Source organism: Plasmodium cynomolgi, chromosome 12, assembly GCF_000321355.1.
Source record: "Plasmodium cynomolgi strain B DNA, chromosome 12, whole genome shotgun sequence".
NCBI classification, from domain to species: Eukaryota; Apicomplexa; class Aconoidasida; order Haemosporida; family Plasmodiidae; genus Plasmodium; species Plasmodium cynomolgi.
The window spans coordinates 1,269,516-1,285,650 of NC_020405.1; the positions used below are offsets into that span (position 1 = coordinate 1,269,516).

At 47.5% G+C, this 16,135-nt stretch overlaps 5 protein-coding genes across 5 annotated transcripts; 2 read left to right on the plus strand and 3 right to left on the minus strand.

Annotated features, from left to right (window-relative positions):
• Nucleotides 1-947: 947 nt before the first annotated feature.
• PCYB_123920 (hypothetical protein) lies at nucleotides 948-3,010 on the minus strand (the record flags this gene model as incomplete). Its single annotated transcript, XM_004223725.1, has 2 exons — nucleotides 948-964; nucleotides 1,780-3,010. Coding segments are annotated over 2 exons (1,248 nt in total), but the record flags the coding sequence as incomplete, so codon positions are not given.
• A 1,423-nt stretch (nucleotides 3,011-4,433) lies between these two features.
• Nucleotides 4,434-6,037, minus strand: PCYB_123930 (aspartic protease PM5; the record flags this gene model as incomplete). The annotated part of the gene is made up of 1 exon (XM_004223726.1): nucleotides 4,434-6,037. A coding segment is annotated over one exon (1,602 nt), but the record flags the coding sequence as incomplete, so codon positions are not given.
• A 3,619-nt stretch (nucleotides 6,038-9,656) lies between these two features.
• On the plus strand, nucleotides 9,657-11,104 carry PCYB_123940 (60S ribosomal protein L23a; the record flags this gene model as incomplete). The annotated part of the gene is made up of 4 exons (XM_004223727.1): nucleotides 9,657-9,681; nucleotides 10,018-10,282; nucleotides 10,520-10,765; nucleotides 11,020-11,104. The coding sequence occupies 4 exons, from the start codon at nucleotides 9,657-9,659 to the stop codon at nucleotides 11,102-11,104; spliced, it is 621 nt and encodes a 206-aa protein (XP_004223775.1).
• Nucleotides 11,105-11,618: 514 nt separating this feature from the next.
• PCYB_123950 (N-acetyltransferase) lies at nucleotides 11,619-11,981 on the minus strand (the record flags this gene model as incomplete). The annotated part of the gene is made up of 1 exon (XM_004223728.1): nucleotides 11,619-11,981. The coding sequence occupies one exon, from the start codon at nucleotides 11,979-11,981 to the stop codon at nucleotides 11,619-11,621; it is 363 nt and encodes a 120-aa protein (XP_004223776.1).
• A 2,415-nt stretch (nucleotides 11,982-14,396) lies between these two features.
• Nucleotides 14,397-15,494, plus strand: PCYB_123960 (vacuolar ATP synthase subunit G). The gene is made up of 3 exons (XM_004223729.1): nucleotides 14,397-14,610; nucleotides 14,933-15,033; nucleotides 15,254-15,494. Exons 1-3 carry the CDS (start codon nucleotides 14,520-14,522, stop codon nucleotides 15,425-15,427), a joined length of 366 nt encoding a protein of 121 aa, XP_004223777.1. The 5' UTR covers nucleotides 14,397-14,519; the 3' UTR covers nucleotides 15,428-15,494.
• The last annotated feature ends 641 nt before the right edge of the window (nucleotides 15,495-16,135 follow it).

A 16,135-nucleotide genomic window follows, 5' to 3' on the forward strand; every position in this document is an offset into this window, starting at 1 on the left:
TGTTCATAATTTTTTTGTTCTTAAGTCGTTTTTTTTTTGCTGGGAAAAATATGTACATGTGCAGGCGATTGTGCAAGCGATTGTGCAGCGACGTACACACTGAAGGGTTATCCTACGCCGCTGCTACACTTGGGGGAAAACCAAATGGCGACTCCCTCCCAGGTGATGCAAAAAGTGTCTTCCCCGCAAGTGCGCTCTTGCACACGTGCGTGTATGCATACACACCAACGCGTGCTTACATACATACGTGCCCTTGCCGGTACACACCCTCGAAGCGACGGTTAGCAAATGCGCCAGGGGATTTCCATTGCTTTGCACAAATGCTTTTCTGCGTCGTGAAGTGGCCTTCCCCTGTGGTGAATTGGCTTTCCCCTGTGGTGAATTGGCCTTCCTCTGTGATGAATTGGCCTTCCTCTGTGATGAATTGGCCTTCCTCTGTGATGAATTGGCTTTCCCCTGTGGTGAATTGGCCTTCCCCTGTGACCACTTGCGGGGTATGCAGCAGAGGTGCGCCACTTGTGCGAAATAAAGCGGCATGAATGATGCCACTTCATTGCGCCCCTACGCTGTGCACAACTCGTCAGTGATGTACACAAGTAGACAGTGAATCACCACCGTTTTATTTCTACCTCCCACGTCAAGCGGCGACCTCGTGAGTCCACGTATCTACAAATTGTGTGGAAACAGAAATTGGATCCTGGCACTTGCCACAGGAAAAAAAAAAAACATATGACCAATTTCTCCCCACATGTGTGCACGGCTACCTCAAAACATGTAGCAAATTTTTTTTTGTGTGTGCAATGGGGAAGGTTATAACCCTTCGTGAGGAAAATCCAAATGTGGACAGGGTCACCATCCATAGGGAGGTTCTTCATTTGGCTCTTCGTCTGATCAGTGGAGGGGCGGGGAGGGGTACTCTGCTTTGGGGGAAGTCAAATTGTGCTAACCCGATTGTACCTCTGTCCTTCCCATTTGGGAAAAAAAAAAAAGAAAGCAGCGTCGAAAGGATGAATGACGAGATGCTCCTCCCCCTTTTGGCAAACTGCAAAGATTCACCCAAGTATCATTCGTTGCTTCCTTTGTTTTGACCAAGTTAAGCAGCATACCACTGCTTATACGTAACTGCCTACCTGTGCAGGGGTACAGTCGCGCCGTTTTCACGTTAGCTATACCGCCCAAACATGTAAGAGTGTACCTATCCTATCGGTGCACCTCCAAAACAGCTGGCCAGTAGCAGTCCCTAAATGTGTTTATGCTAATAGTCGACGTGGCGCTCTCTCCACTTCGCTGTGGGGAATCACTGTTCCGCTGTTCACACATACCGTTGAGTACACACACTGTGACTTGGTCCTATATATGCACCTCCTTGGGGTACGCACAACAAGTTAACAAAGTGAAACTTAAAAAAAAAAAAAAGCCAAAATGGGGATAACAAAAAATGGGAATAAAGGATAGCCGGAACGGGCACAGCATGAACGGTGGGGGCAACTGAAAGAGATGGTAATCACACAGGTCCCACGTGCTCCAACACGGGGATGTGCATACGAATAAGCATAAAACAGTACATACGCATGTGAAGATATGCTTATGTAGATCGCTATGCTGGGGTTAGGCTCTAGCCCGGATACATGCTGCCTCGTCCCTGATCAACTCGAGTAGCAGCCAGGGTATACTTCACCCGGGATGACTCACCCAACTTTTTTCTGGGGGGCATACTTCATAAGCCGCCTCTCCGAGCTGCCTCTCCCGGGGGCGAAGGATAATTGGTTCCTGGCGCACCCTGGTTCTTCAAGCTCTGCACTTGCTCGAGGATCTCCTGGAGCTTCTCCTTAGGCGTGTTCTTAATAATGGCTAGCTGCTTCTGCTTTTGTCTAATCTTATCTCGAACGAATCTGAGTCTGTCCTCCGAGTTCTGCAGCATCAAAGCATCATACCTATCGACAATCATGAGGTGAAAATCGAAAGCCGCAAAGGAAGCAATTTGGACGAAAGCTTGTCTCTGTTCAGGATCAGAAGGGTCTACTTGAAATTTCTCCAGTTTTGCATCTATGGATTCTTTAAGGTCATTTCTTAACTTAATATTCATAGATGCAAAAGACTGATCAAGTTGCTCCATCAGTTGAGACTCCATACTTGTACACTGTGTATGAATCCGAATAATTTCATCCACCATTTTTAAGCTCTCCTCAGGATCTGACAGCCCCTTCTTATCCTCAATAGGTGATATCTTCCCTAAAATGCAAGGCTCCTGGGAAACAATATCTTGAATAATAATTCTTCCCCTTACTATACCCTTAACAGCTAAATTATTTCCCACTTTAGTAACGTCCTTAATTTCTGCATATACTGCTAACGGAGCCAGGACTCCTGTTTTGTGATTAAAGAAACACATACCAAAAATTTTTTTTTTATTTCCATTTAGGGTTACCTCTCTAGTCATATTTTTAAAAATTTCTTCTACATTTTCTCCATTAAATTGCATATAATCTTCAAACCCTACTTGTAGTGGAGATGGCTCATTAGACATCTCTTCCAACAAAATTGGAAAAAAACCTAACATGTTATCCTCATCAAATTCGGGGATCCACTCATTGATTCTTCCTTTTACATTTCGGGGCACCTCTTCTATGATTGGTTTATCTGTCAGACTTATTTTGTAATTTTCTGCAAACAGTATATTTTTCTCCTTTTTTTTTTCTTCTTCTTTTCTACCTACCCGGGGGCTTCCATTCTTACATAGTTTGGAAATGGCCCTGCTGGAGAGGTAACCATATGGGTGGGTCTTGTTCCCCCAGTTCTTCCTGCGTGCTTCTCCTCTATGCCCATTCAGGGGGACTCCTCCCCTTTCCCTATTCCCAAGTAGGTAGGATTCATTCGCTAAGATGCTTCTATGCCTCTCACTCGGTAGCGTGTTTCTCTTGGCGTGGGTCCCCACGAGGTATAGCAAAAAAAGCTTCAACAACAGCAACCAGCAGATGCACAAGCGGAACACCAAGGACGCACCTTTCATGTCGTACCGAGCCCAGCTGCATTCGTTTCTTCCCTCCAATACATTTACATAACTATTCGTGGAATGTGCACGCGGACAAGGGGTTGAAATTTTTGACAAACGAGAAGGGAGCGAGGGAGCGGCGGAGGGAGCGGCGGCGGCTTATTTTCTGTAGAGCGAAGGAAAAAATAAATGAAATAAAAAACTTCGAAGAAGCGGGCAGCATTGCATCACTCCTTGGGTCCCTTTTTTCGCCAACTCATCGCGGATGTAGCAATGTGGCAGGGCACAGCCGTTACGGGGGGGGGTGTGTTCCTTGCACATTATTTTATTTTATTTTAATTTAGTTTAATTTAATTTAGTTTAATTTAATTTATTTTTTTTTTTTTTGACTGCACGTCGATCGGGTGAAATTACGTCAAGGTCGTTCATTTTTCCCTTTCCGTTTTAGGCTTTTCCTTTTCCCCTTTCCGTTTCGCCCCCAGTGGAGGCAACATGGTTTCGCTTTTCTCGCCCCGCTGTGCCGCTCAACGTTGTATCCCCTCTCACGCGCTGCGTTAACCTTGCATCACGTTCGTAGCGTTCCCTCGTATCTTTTTCCCCCTGGGTTGTTTTTCCTCCCCAAAGAGGGTACTTCGCAGCGCAACGATGGAAACGTCTACTCTACGTGGTGACATTCGCCACGCGGTGGAGAGAAGGGCATTCCACTTTGTTCGCGGCTTCCATCACCGCTTCCAACAGTCACGGGAAAAGAACGAGTGCACATTAGCGCAGCCCTCCCCCCCAGATGAACCTTCCCAATTGTTCTTCCCCATTTGGGCACAAAGGAAGGGGTGATGGGACGGAGTGGTACTGCCTAATGGCGACGGTTGTGACGGCCCACTAGAGCGACACTTGGAAGGACTACCACGCTCGCCTTTTTAACAGCTTCGCAAAACTTAAGACGAAGGGATGAACTGAGTTGGCTTGAAAATGAGCAGAGGGCTAATTCGGGCAATTAAACTAAAAAAATTGGAAACTTAAAAAAAGGGGACAAGGAGAAGAAGCAGAAACGGAGAAGGCGTAGAAACGGAGAAGAGAAGAAGCAGAAACGGAGAAGAGAAGGCGCAGAAAGGGAGATGACGCAGAAAGGGAGATGACGCAGAAAGGGAGATGACGCAGAAAGGGAGATGACGCAGAAAGGGAGATGACGCAGAAAGGGAGATGACGCAGAAAGGGAGATGACGCAGAAACGGGGGAACACACGTCGTGGGGTGCACGTGCACGCATGCAGATATAGGTGGCGGCCGCTCGTGGTGAGAGAGGCAAAAGTGGGCATCCGTGGAGGAAGTGAAGCTATGTGGGAGAAACCCCACGCTGTGTGATTCACTCGCCGATTCGCCCTGCTTCCTCCCACTTCGTACCACTTCGCCCCGCTTCCTCCCACTTCATGGCGCTCCCCCCGCTACGCGTCCGCCGGTGCCTTCCCCTCGGAGGGGAGCGCGTTGTACTCCATGTGGTACAGCCGCTTGACGTAGAACACCAGAGACAGCAATATGCTCAGGGCGAACACAACAAAAAGGCTGTACAGGTAAAAAAAAGGAATTTTTAAAAATATGTTGTCCTTCCTTTTGTACTCATTATAAGTCCTAGGTCTAGTATGAGTCGGATGAGACGGACAATTGGAGTCGACAAACCCGATGCGATTCTTCTGCAAGTCGAAAATTACTTGTCTGTTCTTAAAAAAAGTTAACCCTAATATGGGCTTATTATTTACCTGTTTCTCTATGCCCTTACACCAAAAGCTTTCCTTCTTGTAGAGATACGAATGTGGTTGCCACTTCATTTTGTAGTTCTTCGATAGAGTAACAAACAGATCGGGTAACCCCTCCAGGGACTTCCAACACTGCACTCCCTCCACTATTTTAACGCACATGTTCTCCTTCGATATGATAGTCTTTAAGGACTTCCTAAAATCATCGAATTGGACCAAAGGGTTATTAAGCGACTCTTTTGTAATTTTTAACCTTTTATTAACATCATACGCGTTATTCATGTCTTGAATGCAAAGTATATCAAAGAAGTAATTTAATTTATTGTACAGGTCTTCTGGAATGTGCGTGAATGTACTTCCTGAATCCACAAGCATTTCGAGTCCCTTACTTGTACTCATCATGTTGGTTCCAAACAGGTCCAATCCCCTCACTCTTATGTAGTAGTAGTACTTCCTTGTCACACTTTCCCATACGATTTTTTCTGCATCACGCAGTGCCAGTTCTGGGTCTTCCCTTGTCGGGGAGTCCCCCCCCCGCTGCTTGGGCTCACCCTGCTGGGCGGCCTGCTCCTTCCCCTGTGACTGCCCCTGCCCCAGTGACTGCCCCTGCCCCTGTGACTGCTCCTTCCCCTTGCGCACGATGTAGGCCGGGTCGTACCCCCCCGCGATCAGCTCGCCCCCATTTTCAGAAATACAAATGGTAAACACCTCCTTCAGCTGCGGGGCATTCCCAAACAGCAAATTGATAAATGTGGGAATACCCTGCGGCTTAGAAAGACTCATACCTAAAACGCCAGTCGCCTGCTGGTATAGAAAGAGACTCTCCTCATGCATGTGACACCCCATAAGCTTCCTAAAGCTTATTTTCTCATTATTGTATGACATCACACTCACTACATCTGAGAAATAAAATCCACTAATTTGAGAACCCTCACAGTAGGACTGCATATATTCACATTTCCCCTTAACACAGTTCAGCTTAAAAGGACACTCCTCATTTTCATCACAATACAGAATGGATGACGTTTTAGAGTTATTCAAGTTAAAGGGGTTTTCCATGTGCACTCCGCAATTCTTGCACCCTGCACATGGGAAGCTCAACGAGGATGACCCCGTGTCTAAAATCAACGAAATTCTTTGCTCCGGGGTACCAATATCTATATCTATGAAGTAGTACGCATACTCGTCTATGTCTCCATATAGCTTGTACTTATACAGGAGGTCTTTGGTTTGACCCTCCACTGGTTCTCTTTTGCACTCTGCATTCAACGCATAGAGGGTTAGCACATACAGGACTAGATGGATGATACGGGAAAGGGAGCCGCAACCGGGGTTCCCATACCTGGCTGTGCCCATTTTTTTTTTTTTTTTTTTACTCTTTTCTTCCGTTCCGCGGGCTTCCTCGGGGTGGCACTCGCGGCGGGTAGGTGAGAAGCGGCTTGACTGGGGTGGGAAGCGGCTTGACTGGGGTGATGAGCGGCTTGACTGGGGTGGGAAGCGGCTTGACTGGGGTGATGAGCGGCTTGGCTGGGGTGGTGAGCGGCTTGATTGGGGTGATGAGCGGCTTGGCTGGGGTGATGAGCGGCTTGGCTGGGGTGATGAGCGGGTTAGCCGACGTGATAAACTCATTAACCGCTTTGCTCACTGTTTACCCCCTAACAGCTGGCCCTACCCCAGTGTACACGCGTGCGGTTCCCCTTTCCCAACTTCGATTCCTGGTGAGGAGAAGCCAACCACGTGTAAAACCACTCCGTGGGGGCACCAAACGGTTCTGCTATGCTGTTCGTGCGTCCTCGTGGACTTTGTTTTTTTTTTTTTTTTCTCACTCGTCAACATGCATATATGCACAAAGAAAGGTTTCATTTTTAATCAACGCCTGCGGTGATAGTGCGTAGGGGAGGCGCGTCGGGGAGCAAAGGGGCTGGAAGACTTCACGGGGTGGACGACTTCGGGGGATGGACGACTTCACGGGATGGACGACTTCACGGGGTGGACGACTTCACGGGATGGACGACTTCACGGGATGGACGACTTCACGGGATGGACCGCCTCACTTGTCTATTTTTTCTATCACTGACCACCTCCCACATGCAGTTGCTGCCTCAGCTTCGACACGCCACGACCGTTCGATCTCATCAAAGCGCTTCCCCACAGATGGGGAAAGATACTCTCTCTAGCTCGGTACACAACAAGTGCATGCAGAGGGCCCCTTTGTGTGTACATCTACACGTGTGCGCACACCTGGGCGGAGCTTTACCCTTCACTGTTGGGGCAACGATCTGACCGGGCAACGATCGGACTGGGCAACGATCAGACCGGGCAACGATCGGAATAGCAAAGGTCTCCTTATTCTTCCTTTGTGTGGCGTTACAAGCAGGTGGGGAAGGGGAGCGCATTCATCAGTACATCTCGCTGTGCCTGTTTAACTTAAGCTCGTCTCAGTTCATTCCATTATTTACACGCACAGTTCGGTTAGCATGGAGATTTTTTTTTTAATAATTGGCTAGGTGCGCGTTACGTCACGTGCCGCTCGTATTTTACAGCATCGCGTTTGCTTCGCGCATGGTTGGGTGTGTAACTTGGGGGTTCAAAGGAGCGTTGAAAATGGGCCAAAATGTGCGGCCAAAATGTGCGGCCAAAATGTGAGGCCAAAATTGTCACGCGAAATGCGAAGGGAAAAATCCGAACGCTGACTGCTTGGCCGTTAAGCTGTTCACAAAATTGCCAACTGGGGTGACGGCCAATTGACCACTTCCCCTTTTCAATCGCTTTTTTTTTTTTTTTTTTTTTTTTTTCTTGGAGGGGGGGAAAGTGCAAAGGTCGCGTGTGTCACTATGGACGGCTGTGCAAAATGAGCAGAGTGGCTTCCTTTGGATTAATTTTGCGCTCTTACACTATTGCGCTCATCAAAAGGGGAGGGTGACACCGGCATGCGCTCTCCTCTCCATTCGGGGTTGGCGCAAGGGGGGGGAAATACGGTACTCTCACGTGAGATGCGGAGAACATACAACAATGGTTAGCTCGCCAGGGGTAAAAAAATAAAAAAAAAATAAAAAATAAAATAAAAAAAAAAAATAAAAAAAATAATGAAATAAAATAAACAAACAAACACAAAATCAAACAAACAAACAAACAAGCTGGGCGAAGCAAGTCGAACGTGCTGCCCTCACCCCTTGGCAGTTCCTCCTTTACAATTTCATTGCCCTTTTTTTTCCTCCCCCTGTTATGGAGAAAGGGACAGCACTGTCTCCCCCCTGTTGTGTTTTCCCCTTTGTGTAGCTTTTCCGTGCACAGGGATTATTTCTCGCCGAACACCCCCTTCAACTCGTTCTCCGTATGTCTGTCGCCTTTTTCGGCGCGCAAAAACAGAGGAAGGGGGAGTCAACCTTGGCGACTCCGCAGAACTGCAAACACTCGTGCAGAAAAATTCAGTCACGGTCAGCTTCGCTCACTTAACAGATGATCGATCAGAGCTTTGGAAATTCTCCACCCAAGGGGGCGCGTGCCATTATTTGTTCATATGTTCTCATGTCACGACGATTTGGCATGTCACATTAAAAAAATACGATAAAATAAGATAAAATAAAATAACGCAGCTTACGTGCAGTGTGAGCCTTGGCACGGTCACGAGGAAATCATGTGGGCATACGACATACTGGTGTAGTCACATATACATATCTTATATATGCATATCTATATGTGCACATATCTGTATATATTTACATACCTATGCGCACATCGCGATAACTCCCGATTTCTGTTTGGCCAAACCACACCAACTTGGCCTCATGCGCATAGTTTATGTGGCCACGTTTTACGCGGTGCCGGATTTGCTCCTTCCCGTCGATCGCCGTAAAACCCCTTCATCAACCAGTTTTGGCTAACTCCAAAAAAAAAAAAAGCAAAACTGTGCAATGCAATGCAAGCAAAGCAGCCATACATAGGAAAGGAACGCAAAATTTAAAAAAAAACACGACAAAAATGTGAAAAGAGCAAAAATAGCGCAAAGAAGGAACAACTTAGTCCGCCCCTAAATCACGTCATCACCAAATGGCACATTTCCGGGTGAACGGACGGGGGCAACCGGGGGGCGCCACGATATCCAAGTGTACCCGCGCATGGCATGCAACATACCTTGACTTGTTTTTTTTTTTTTTTTTTTTGTGACATGTGGCCGACATTGCAACCAGCCCAATTCCATCCATCTGTTCTTCTTAAGTACGGCCGTCACCTCGGCACAGTTTCGTGAAAAAAAAAGAAAGCATACTATACCTATATAGGGATGGCGACGTACCACTTGTGCACGTAAATCCTATTGCGCACCGCCGGTTTGATAAGCACACCGCCCTTCGTTTAATTCGCACCACTGAGGGGAGGAGAGTGTCCAAGGGATGGGCTGCCATTATATATTTACCTATGTATATATTAATAATAAAGTGTTTTTTTATGCGCGATTATCTCCTCGTATGCTTTAATCATGCACTGCTAGGCGAGCGATCCCTCTCTCTCTCTCTGCAGGGGTAATACAAAACGAAGTGGCACCTCTTCCCCCTTCCCGTGTCGCTAAACACGTAGGGGCTAACCCCATCGGGTCGTCCCCACTTCTTCCCGTTCATCCCGCTCGGTTGGCGCGAAAAATATTGCGCTCAACGACCGAGCGCAAAGAGGAAAGGGCCTTTCTTCTCAAAGGAGCAACTCCATACATATGTATTGTATGTACACGTGCCAGGTATTATATCTTTACAATTATATGCATACGCGAAAGCGATACTTTCTCCCCCGAAAGAATTTTTTTTTTTTTATAAAAAATTAAAAAAAAAAATAGTTCATCCCAAAGAGAGGCTTCCATTTATTTATAGGAAAATATCCAACTTGAATTTTTTTTTTTTTTTCATTTAATCAATCATCGTCAAAATGGTAGAGGGGACTAAGGATAAAAGTAAAAAAGAGTGGAGCGGCAGAGTGGAGTGCCACAGTGGAGAGGCACAGTGGAGAGGCACAGTGGAGTGGCACAGTGGAGAGGCACAGTGGAGAGGCCAAGCTGGGGTGACCAAGCAGCCGCGACCAAGCAGCCGCGACCAAGCAGCCGGGACCAAGCAGCCACTTCAACTCTGCAACGACAGAGTGCTGATGCCGAAGCCGAAGCCGCCTGTGCTCGTATGCCCACCCCCCACGTGTTCACAAACGTGTAGATATTCCCAATGGACCATCCAGGGAAGCCCCCCCCCCCGATTCCACTGTATACCCACGTTGTGACTTCTTCCCCCATTTGCAGAAACCACCGTGGATAAAAAAAAACAGGATGGTAAAAACAAAAAAAACGTCAAGAATGTAAAGGGCAACCCCAAGGCAGCAGCCACCGGCAATGACAAGCTGGCCAAGAAGAAAGGAACCATCAAGGAGAAAAAGCAACTATACAAGGGAAAGGTTAAAAAAAGCTTGGGTAAACAGGTGGCCGGAAAGGACCAGCAGGTGAAGAAGGGCGCCACCGAGGAGTCCAAGAAGAAGAAGAAAATCACCACGTCCATTCGGTTTAAGCGGTAAGGGAAGAGAGTCCATCACGTGGTAGCATTGGCGAAGGGGTGGCTATCACTGCGTGTGACTGGCGAAGGGGTGACTAACGCCTCGTGTCCACTCATGCACCCTTGGAGATGTCCCCCCCACACTTCTTCACCACTTCACCATTTATTCGCCATTTATTCACCACCTCTTGACCGCTTCACCGCTTCTTCACCTCTTCACCACTTCTTCACCTCTTCACCACTCCCTCCTTGCAGACCGAAAACGCTGAAATTGCCCAAAAACCCAAAGTGCCCGAAAATCATCAAATCATGCTACAAGAAAACGCTGGACAAGTATGGAATTTTGAAATACCCCCTGACGTCAGAAAAGGCCATGAAAAAGATAGAAGAAATAAACACGCTCGTTTTTATTTGCGACAAGAGGGCGGATAAGAAGAAAATTATGAAGTCAGTGAGGAACCTCTTCGGCATTAACTGCGAGAAGGTCAATGTGCTGAACAGGTAGGTCAATCGGGGAGCGAGGGGGTCGACAAACTGGAGAGCGGCAGAGATGGAGAGATGGAGAGATGGAGAGCGGCAGAGAGGGAGGCCACCCTTTGCATTGGGGTAGGGTGGCCCCCCGCTGCAACGCAGGACAAAGGCGCGTGTCTGTGGGTGCACACCTCTATATGTATATTTACACACGCACGTACGTACGCATATACCTATACCATGCACACATACCCTTGCTCATTTTGCGCGCCACCCCCCTGCAGACTCAACGGAGATAAGAAGGCATACGTGCGTCTGTCAAAGGACCACGACGCGTTGGAGGTAGCCAACAAGATCGGAATTCTATAATGAAGGAAAAAGGATGTTTCTACTGGCGAGGGGGAGTACTAGCGTATCGGCTTGTGCATATACATATATTACGTATGCATGAGCGATGGCGCGGCACGTGGGATGATCATATTACGCCGGTGGTGCCGCTCACCCCCTCCCTTTGGTGGGAGTCATCCGGCTGAACACCTATACTACTCATGCTAAATTTATGCTCAATTTTTTTAAAAAAAAAAAAACGAAAAACGGTTCAACAGGAGAAAAAAAACACGTCAAAATTTAAAAAAAAAAAAAAAAAAAAAAAAAAAAAAAAAAAAAAAGAAAGAAAAATGACCATTTTGAAGAGGGCGTGGTGTTAACTCGTATCAAATGTGGGTCAAACTGCGTACTTGGGTGACACCGCCTACTTGGGTGACGCCGCCTACTTGGGTCAAACCGCCAACTCGGGTGACACCGCCTACTCGGGTGACGCCGCCAACTCGGGTGACGCCGCCTACTCGGGTGACGCCGCGCAGCCGGCTCCCCCTTTTGAGAGCTAGCTGCGCACGACCCGCTTCAATATCTCGTATTCGCACTCCTCCGAGTCCTCCGACGCGAAGTTATCCGGTGAGCTCTCGTCCATCATGAAGGAACACTTGGTCTTATAAAACGAAACGGCATTAACGTTGCTCTTCAACACGGTGCATACAATTTTGGGTATATTGATTCTTCTGCACAGAGCCTCCAACATACCGATGAGGTGCTTTCCGATCCCCAGTTTGGTGAACTCCTGCACGATCTGGATTTCGTAAAGGTAGCAGATGGTCGTGTGCTCATTGGGTGGGTAATCTGCCGTCAGTCTGTAGTGTACAAAACAGACTAGAGAGTGTTTCGTCAGATAATCCTCCACATCCTTCATACTTTCATTATTCCCTTTGGTGTGTACCCGTTGAAGAAAGGACACGTTAGGTTGCCTCTCCGTAAGCAGTGACTCATCCACGTTCTGCTCATCCGATGTGGTCTCTTCTTCACTAGGTTCAAAATTCTGTACAAAGCCCAGTATCAGTTTACACCTGTCGCTCCGTAGTTCCTTCCACTTCTTCTCATCCGACCAACCACGACTTAAAAAGTTGCTCTCGTTGTACAGACGTTCCATGTTCACTTTCGTCATAAGAAACATTTTCGTGAATATTGCTTCCCCTGCTTGGTGCTTCTTCAGTTCGAAGGCGTTCACCGACAGGAAGGAGATAAACGGGGGGTGCGTCCCTTTCCCACGTGGGGGGTCATGCCCACTTGGGGGAGCATTCCCATTTGACGGATCATGCCCCTTTGACGGATCATGCCCCTTTGACGGAGCATTCCCATTTGAAGGAGCATTCCCACTTGGGGGAGCATTCCCATTTGAAGGATCACCCCCATTTGACGGATCATGCCCACTTGGGGGGTCATTCCCACTTGGGGGATCCCGCCCCACGGGTGTGTGTGGATCCACCCCACTATTCCTCCGCTTCACCAAAAAGTACCTCCTATAACTACCATCGATAAAATCGAAGATGCTGTCATTCTGCTTGCAATTTTTCACTACTTTGATTAACTCTCCATTATTGTACTTTACATGATCCTTGTTGTTTCTCTCCGGATACTCCTTCTTGTGGATGCTCTTCCTGGTCTTCCTAATTTTGGAGGATTTCCCTGCTGCCATTCCGACCACGTCCTCCTGCATATCTTTCTTTTCACTTTCGTTGTTCATTTGGAGGAGGGACAAATAAAAGAGTGTCCAATTTGGTCAGCTCCTTTCAAGGATACCTTCCACGAGAACCACAAAAAGGGGACAATTCCATCGTGCACACGTGGACCTCACTCTCCTCCCCCCCACCTAACCCCTCCCTCAGGTATCACTTCCCAACTGCGACAGAAAAAATGATGGTGTGCTCTCCTCTATTGAGGAAAAAGACAATCGATGGAGATGCCACTCACCCCTCTTGGTGGTAAAAAAAAAAAAAAAAAATGAGGCCCAACTTCATAAAAAATGTAAAAGGGGCAACTTCAAGATTTGGATTCACCTATGGAAAAGGTCAGTGGTCATTAAAGGGGAGATAAAACCCAGACAGGGGACCCCTCAAAATAGGTACATTTTTTTGTGGATGGAAAAACGGAGGATAAAATCTTAATCAGTCAGACGGCGTAGGACACATAGTGGGGGAGGGATGCAAAAAAATGTGCAGGGAGCAGATAACCGTGTCAATGATGCCACCTTGGAGTGGTGAGAAAATCAAAAGAGGGGAGTAAATTTAAATTCCCGCTTGGCATTTTTATCTGAGCACATTACCATCGTCATCCCTGTCACTTAATGAGCGAGCCTGGGTGCGTCCACACGCACTTTTTTCCGTGTGTCCCTTTACCCAGGTCAGCCTGGAGATGACGCGTCCCAATTGGGTATACTACTTGGGCACTCTAGTTGTTACTTCCCCCTTGGCGATTTGCATTTCACTCTCTTTATTTTATCATTATTATTAGCAGCACTATTATTAGCAGCACTGCTGTTATTATTATTTTATTTTATTTTATTTTTTCTCCTCCTTTTACCCCCCTCCCCCAAGCGGATGCGCTGCGAATATCCCGCGGGGCCGGCGCGTCAAGGGAGGAGAGAAAAAAAAGCCTCCCCCATGCACCGGGGCACGCAGATGTGCATAGGCAAAAGTTCGCCCACATAAAATAAGCAGTAGTGCTCATTTTTGCACTACTTTAATTCCATGCGAGCGCAGCGGAATGCGCCACGGCATAGCACAGCGCAGCAAAGCAGCCGAGGAGGAGGAGGGCCTTTTTACAGCTCCCATGAACAAACGGGAAAAAAAAAAAAAAAAAAAAAACCTGTGCGTCTCCCCTTTTTGAAGCAAATAACGTGAAACTGCAAGGGTAAGGATAAGCAAGCAGCAGTAACCGTGTGACAGTTACAAAAGTGGGAAAAAGAAGCAAGTTCCCATTTTTTTTTTGCAAATTTTAAGATGTATATTTAAGAAGCTTTAACGCGTTTTAACTGTTTTGAACAGTATCGCAGCGTTTTCGTATCACGTTCGCAGCATTTTTCGGCATCTTTTGGCCATTTTGAACAATTGGACCACTTAGGCCATTTGGGTCATTTCTGATTGACCGCTTTCCCCGCGCGCAATGTCCATCGCACTTAGCGCCCACGCACTGAACGACGGAAAGCGAGAAATGCACGAGCGAAGAGGTTGAACCTTCTTGGCGTGTCCCAAAACGAGGCATCCCTTTGAAGAGGCACATGCGCAAATATACATATATTTATTTATATATATATTTACGTGCAAGCTCGTGAATGGCTATGTTTGGAGTCCTCCCCCCAATTGAAAGCCCTCCTTCCCTTAAGTGCATACACCAAAAAACATCCTTCGATCACCTCCCACCCCCTGACTTTTTTTTTTTTCCTCCTCTGTAAATGGCACAAAACAAAGGATCCAACCAGCTCATTCAGCAGCTGCTGAAGGCTGAGGAAGAAGCTGATATGGTCATTAAAAAGGCCAAAGATGGTAAGACAGCAGACCGGCACATGTAGGCGAGTCGTACTGAAGTATGAGCGGTCAGACAAAGAACTGAGTTGTGAGAAGCTGAGAGGTTGAGAAATATATTTTCGCAACACAACGGTTCTTGTGTCACGTGTTAGGCATTTACGTCCCCATTCGGGTCTTTACCCCGTTTTTCACCGTCACCCCTGTTTTCACGGCCACCCCTGTTTTCACCGCCATCCCCTGTTTTCACCGCCATCCCCTGTTTTCACCGCCATCCCCTGTTTTCACCGCTCTCACCTGTTTTCACGGTCACCCCTTTTTTTCACCGCTCCCCCCCCCGCAGTGCGCGCCAAGATGCTGAAAGAGGCCGAGACGACAGCTACGGAGGAGTTGAAGATTTTCCGGGCGAAAGAAAAGGAGCGCCTGAACAAGGGGCACAAGGAGGTAATGCGCGGGGAAGTACGCCCATGTGGAATATGCCCACAACGGGACAGCGTCCGCATATATATCTCGACGGATGTAACTTTCCCCCTCCCCCCTTCCATTTACACGTGCGTTATTGTATTATTTGGATGTGATGACGCCCCTCTCCTTTTGCATCCACCCCTCTCCGTTTGTACCCACCCCTCTCATGAGGACCCGCCTCTTTTTTTCGACCCCCCAGAAAAGCACCGCCGAAGACGAAGCCGTAACCCTAATTGAACAGAACACTAAGGAAGAAATAAAAAAATACAAGGAGCTGTTTAAAAAGAACAAAGATCAAGTAGCTCAGTTTGTGTTCGATAAAGTATTCACCGTCGATTTGACAATTCCAGATTGCACCCAGAAGTCGCTTTAACGTACCGAGTCCTGTCCCCTTAATTGGCCACCACGTGTAATACGTTCTTTGGAGAGGGAGGTGCTTAAGGGGGGAGAAAAGCACCCATGGGACGGGGATGAACCAACCCAGCGCACCCCCCGCATGGATGAACGCAATAAGCACATGCGCGTGTATGTGCATATGTATGTGCGTATGTATGAACGTATGTACGTATGAACGTATGTACGCGCGCGTGTATGTAGTTACGTGTTCCCTGTGAGCACTCTACCCCGAATTGGGAAGACCGCGGGAAAAGCCCCCATGGAGGAGGGGCTAGCTACTCTCACCCCTTTGGAACGCCACCCAAATGGAACGAAGCAGCATTAATTGCATACGTGTAGTGTGTCACGGGGAAAGAGGAAGCAGATAGATCGTTGTGATTTCCCCCTCCTCTGAGCATCCCAAGTGATGAACGTGTCGAGGATGCCTTTTCTACACACAAGCACGTGGAGGCAAACATTTTTGGTGCAGCCCAGAATCGTGGCAGTGGGGTTAAACAGCGATTTTGCGCTTCGTTCAGCGGAATCCTCGCACACCTTTTTTTGTTATCCCTTTTTTTACCAATGTTCATTTTTTCCCTTTTTTTGTCATCACCCCCCTGAGGTATACCTTTTTTCCTGGGTGGGAACAAAAAAAAAATAAAGAAAAAAAAAAAAAAAAACTAAAAAATTACGTACGAGACGACAA

What these genes read in the sequence shown, in the direction of transcription:
- PCYB_123960 (XM_004223729.1), top strand. Translation starts at nt 14,520, where the DNA reads ATGGCACAAAACAAAGGATCCAACCAGCTCATTCAGCAGCTGCTGAAG. An exon ending in CATTAAAAAGGCCAAAGATG is followed by an intron (nt 14,611 to 14,932) that starts GTAAGACAGCAG and finishes CCCCCCCCGCAG; the next exon opens with TGCGCGCCAAGATGCTGAAA. An exon ending in TGAACAAGGGGCACAAGGAG is followed by an intron (nt 15,034 to 15,253) that starts GTAATGCGCGGG and finishes TCGACCCCCCAG; the next exon opens with AAAAGCACCGCCGAAGACGA.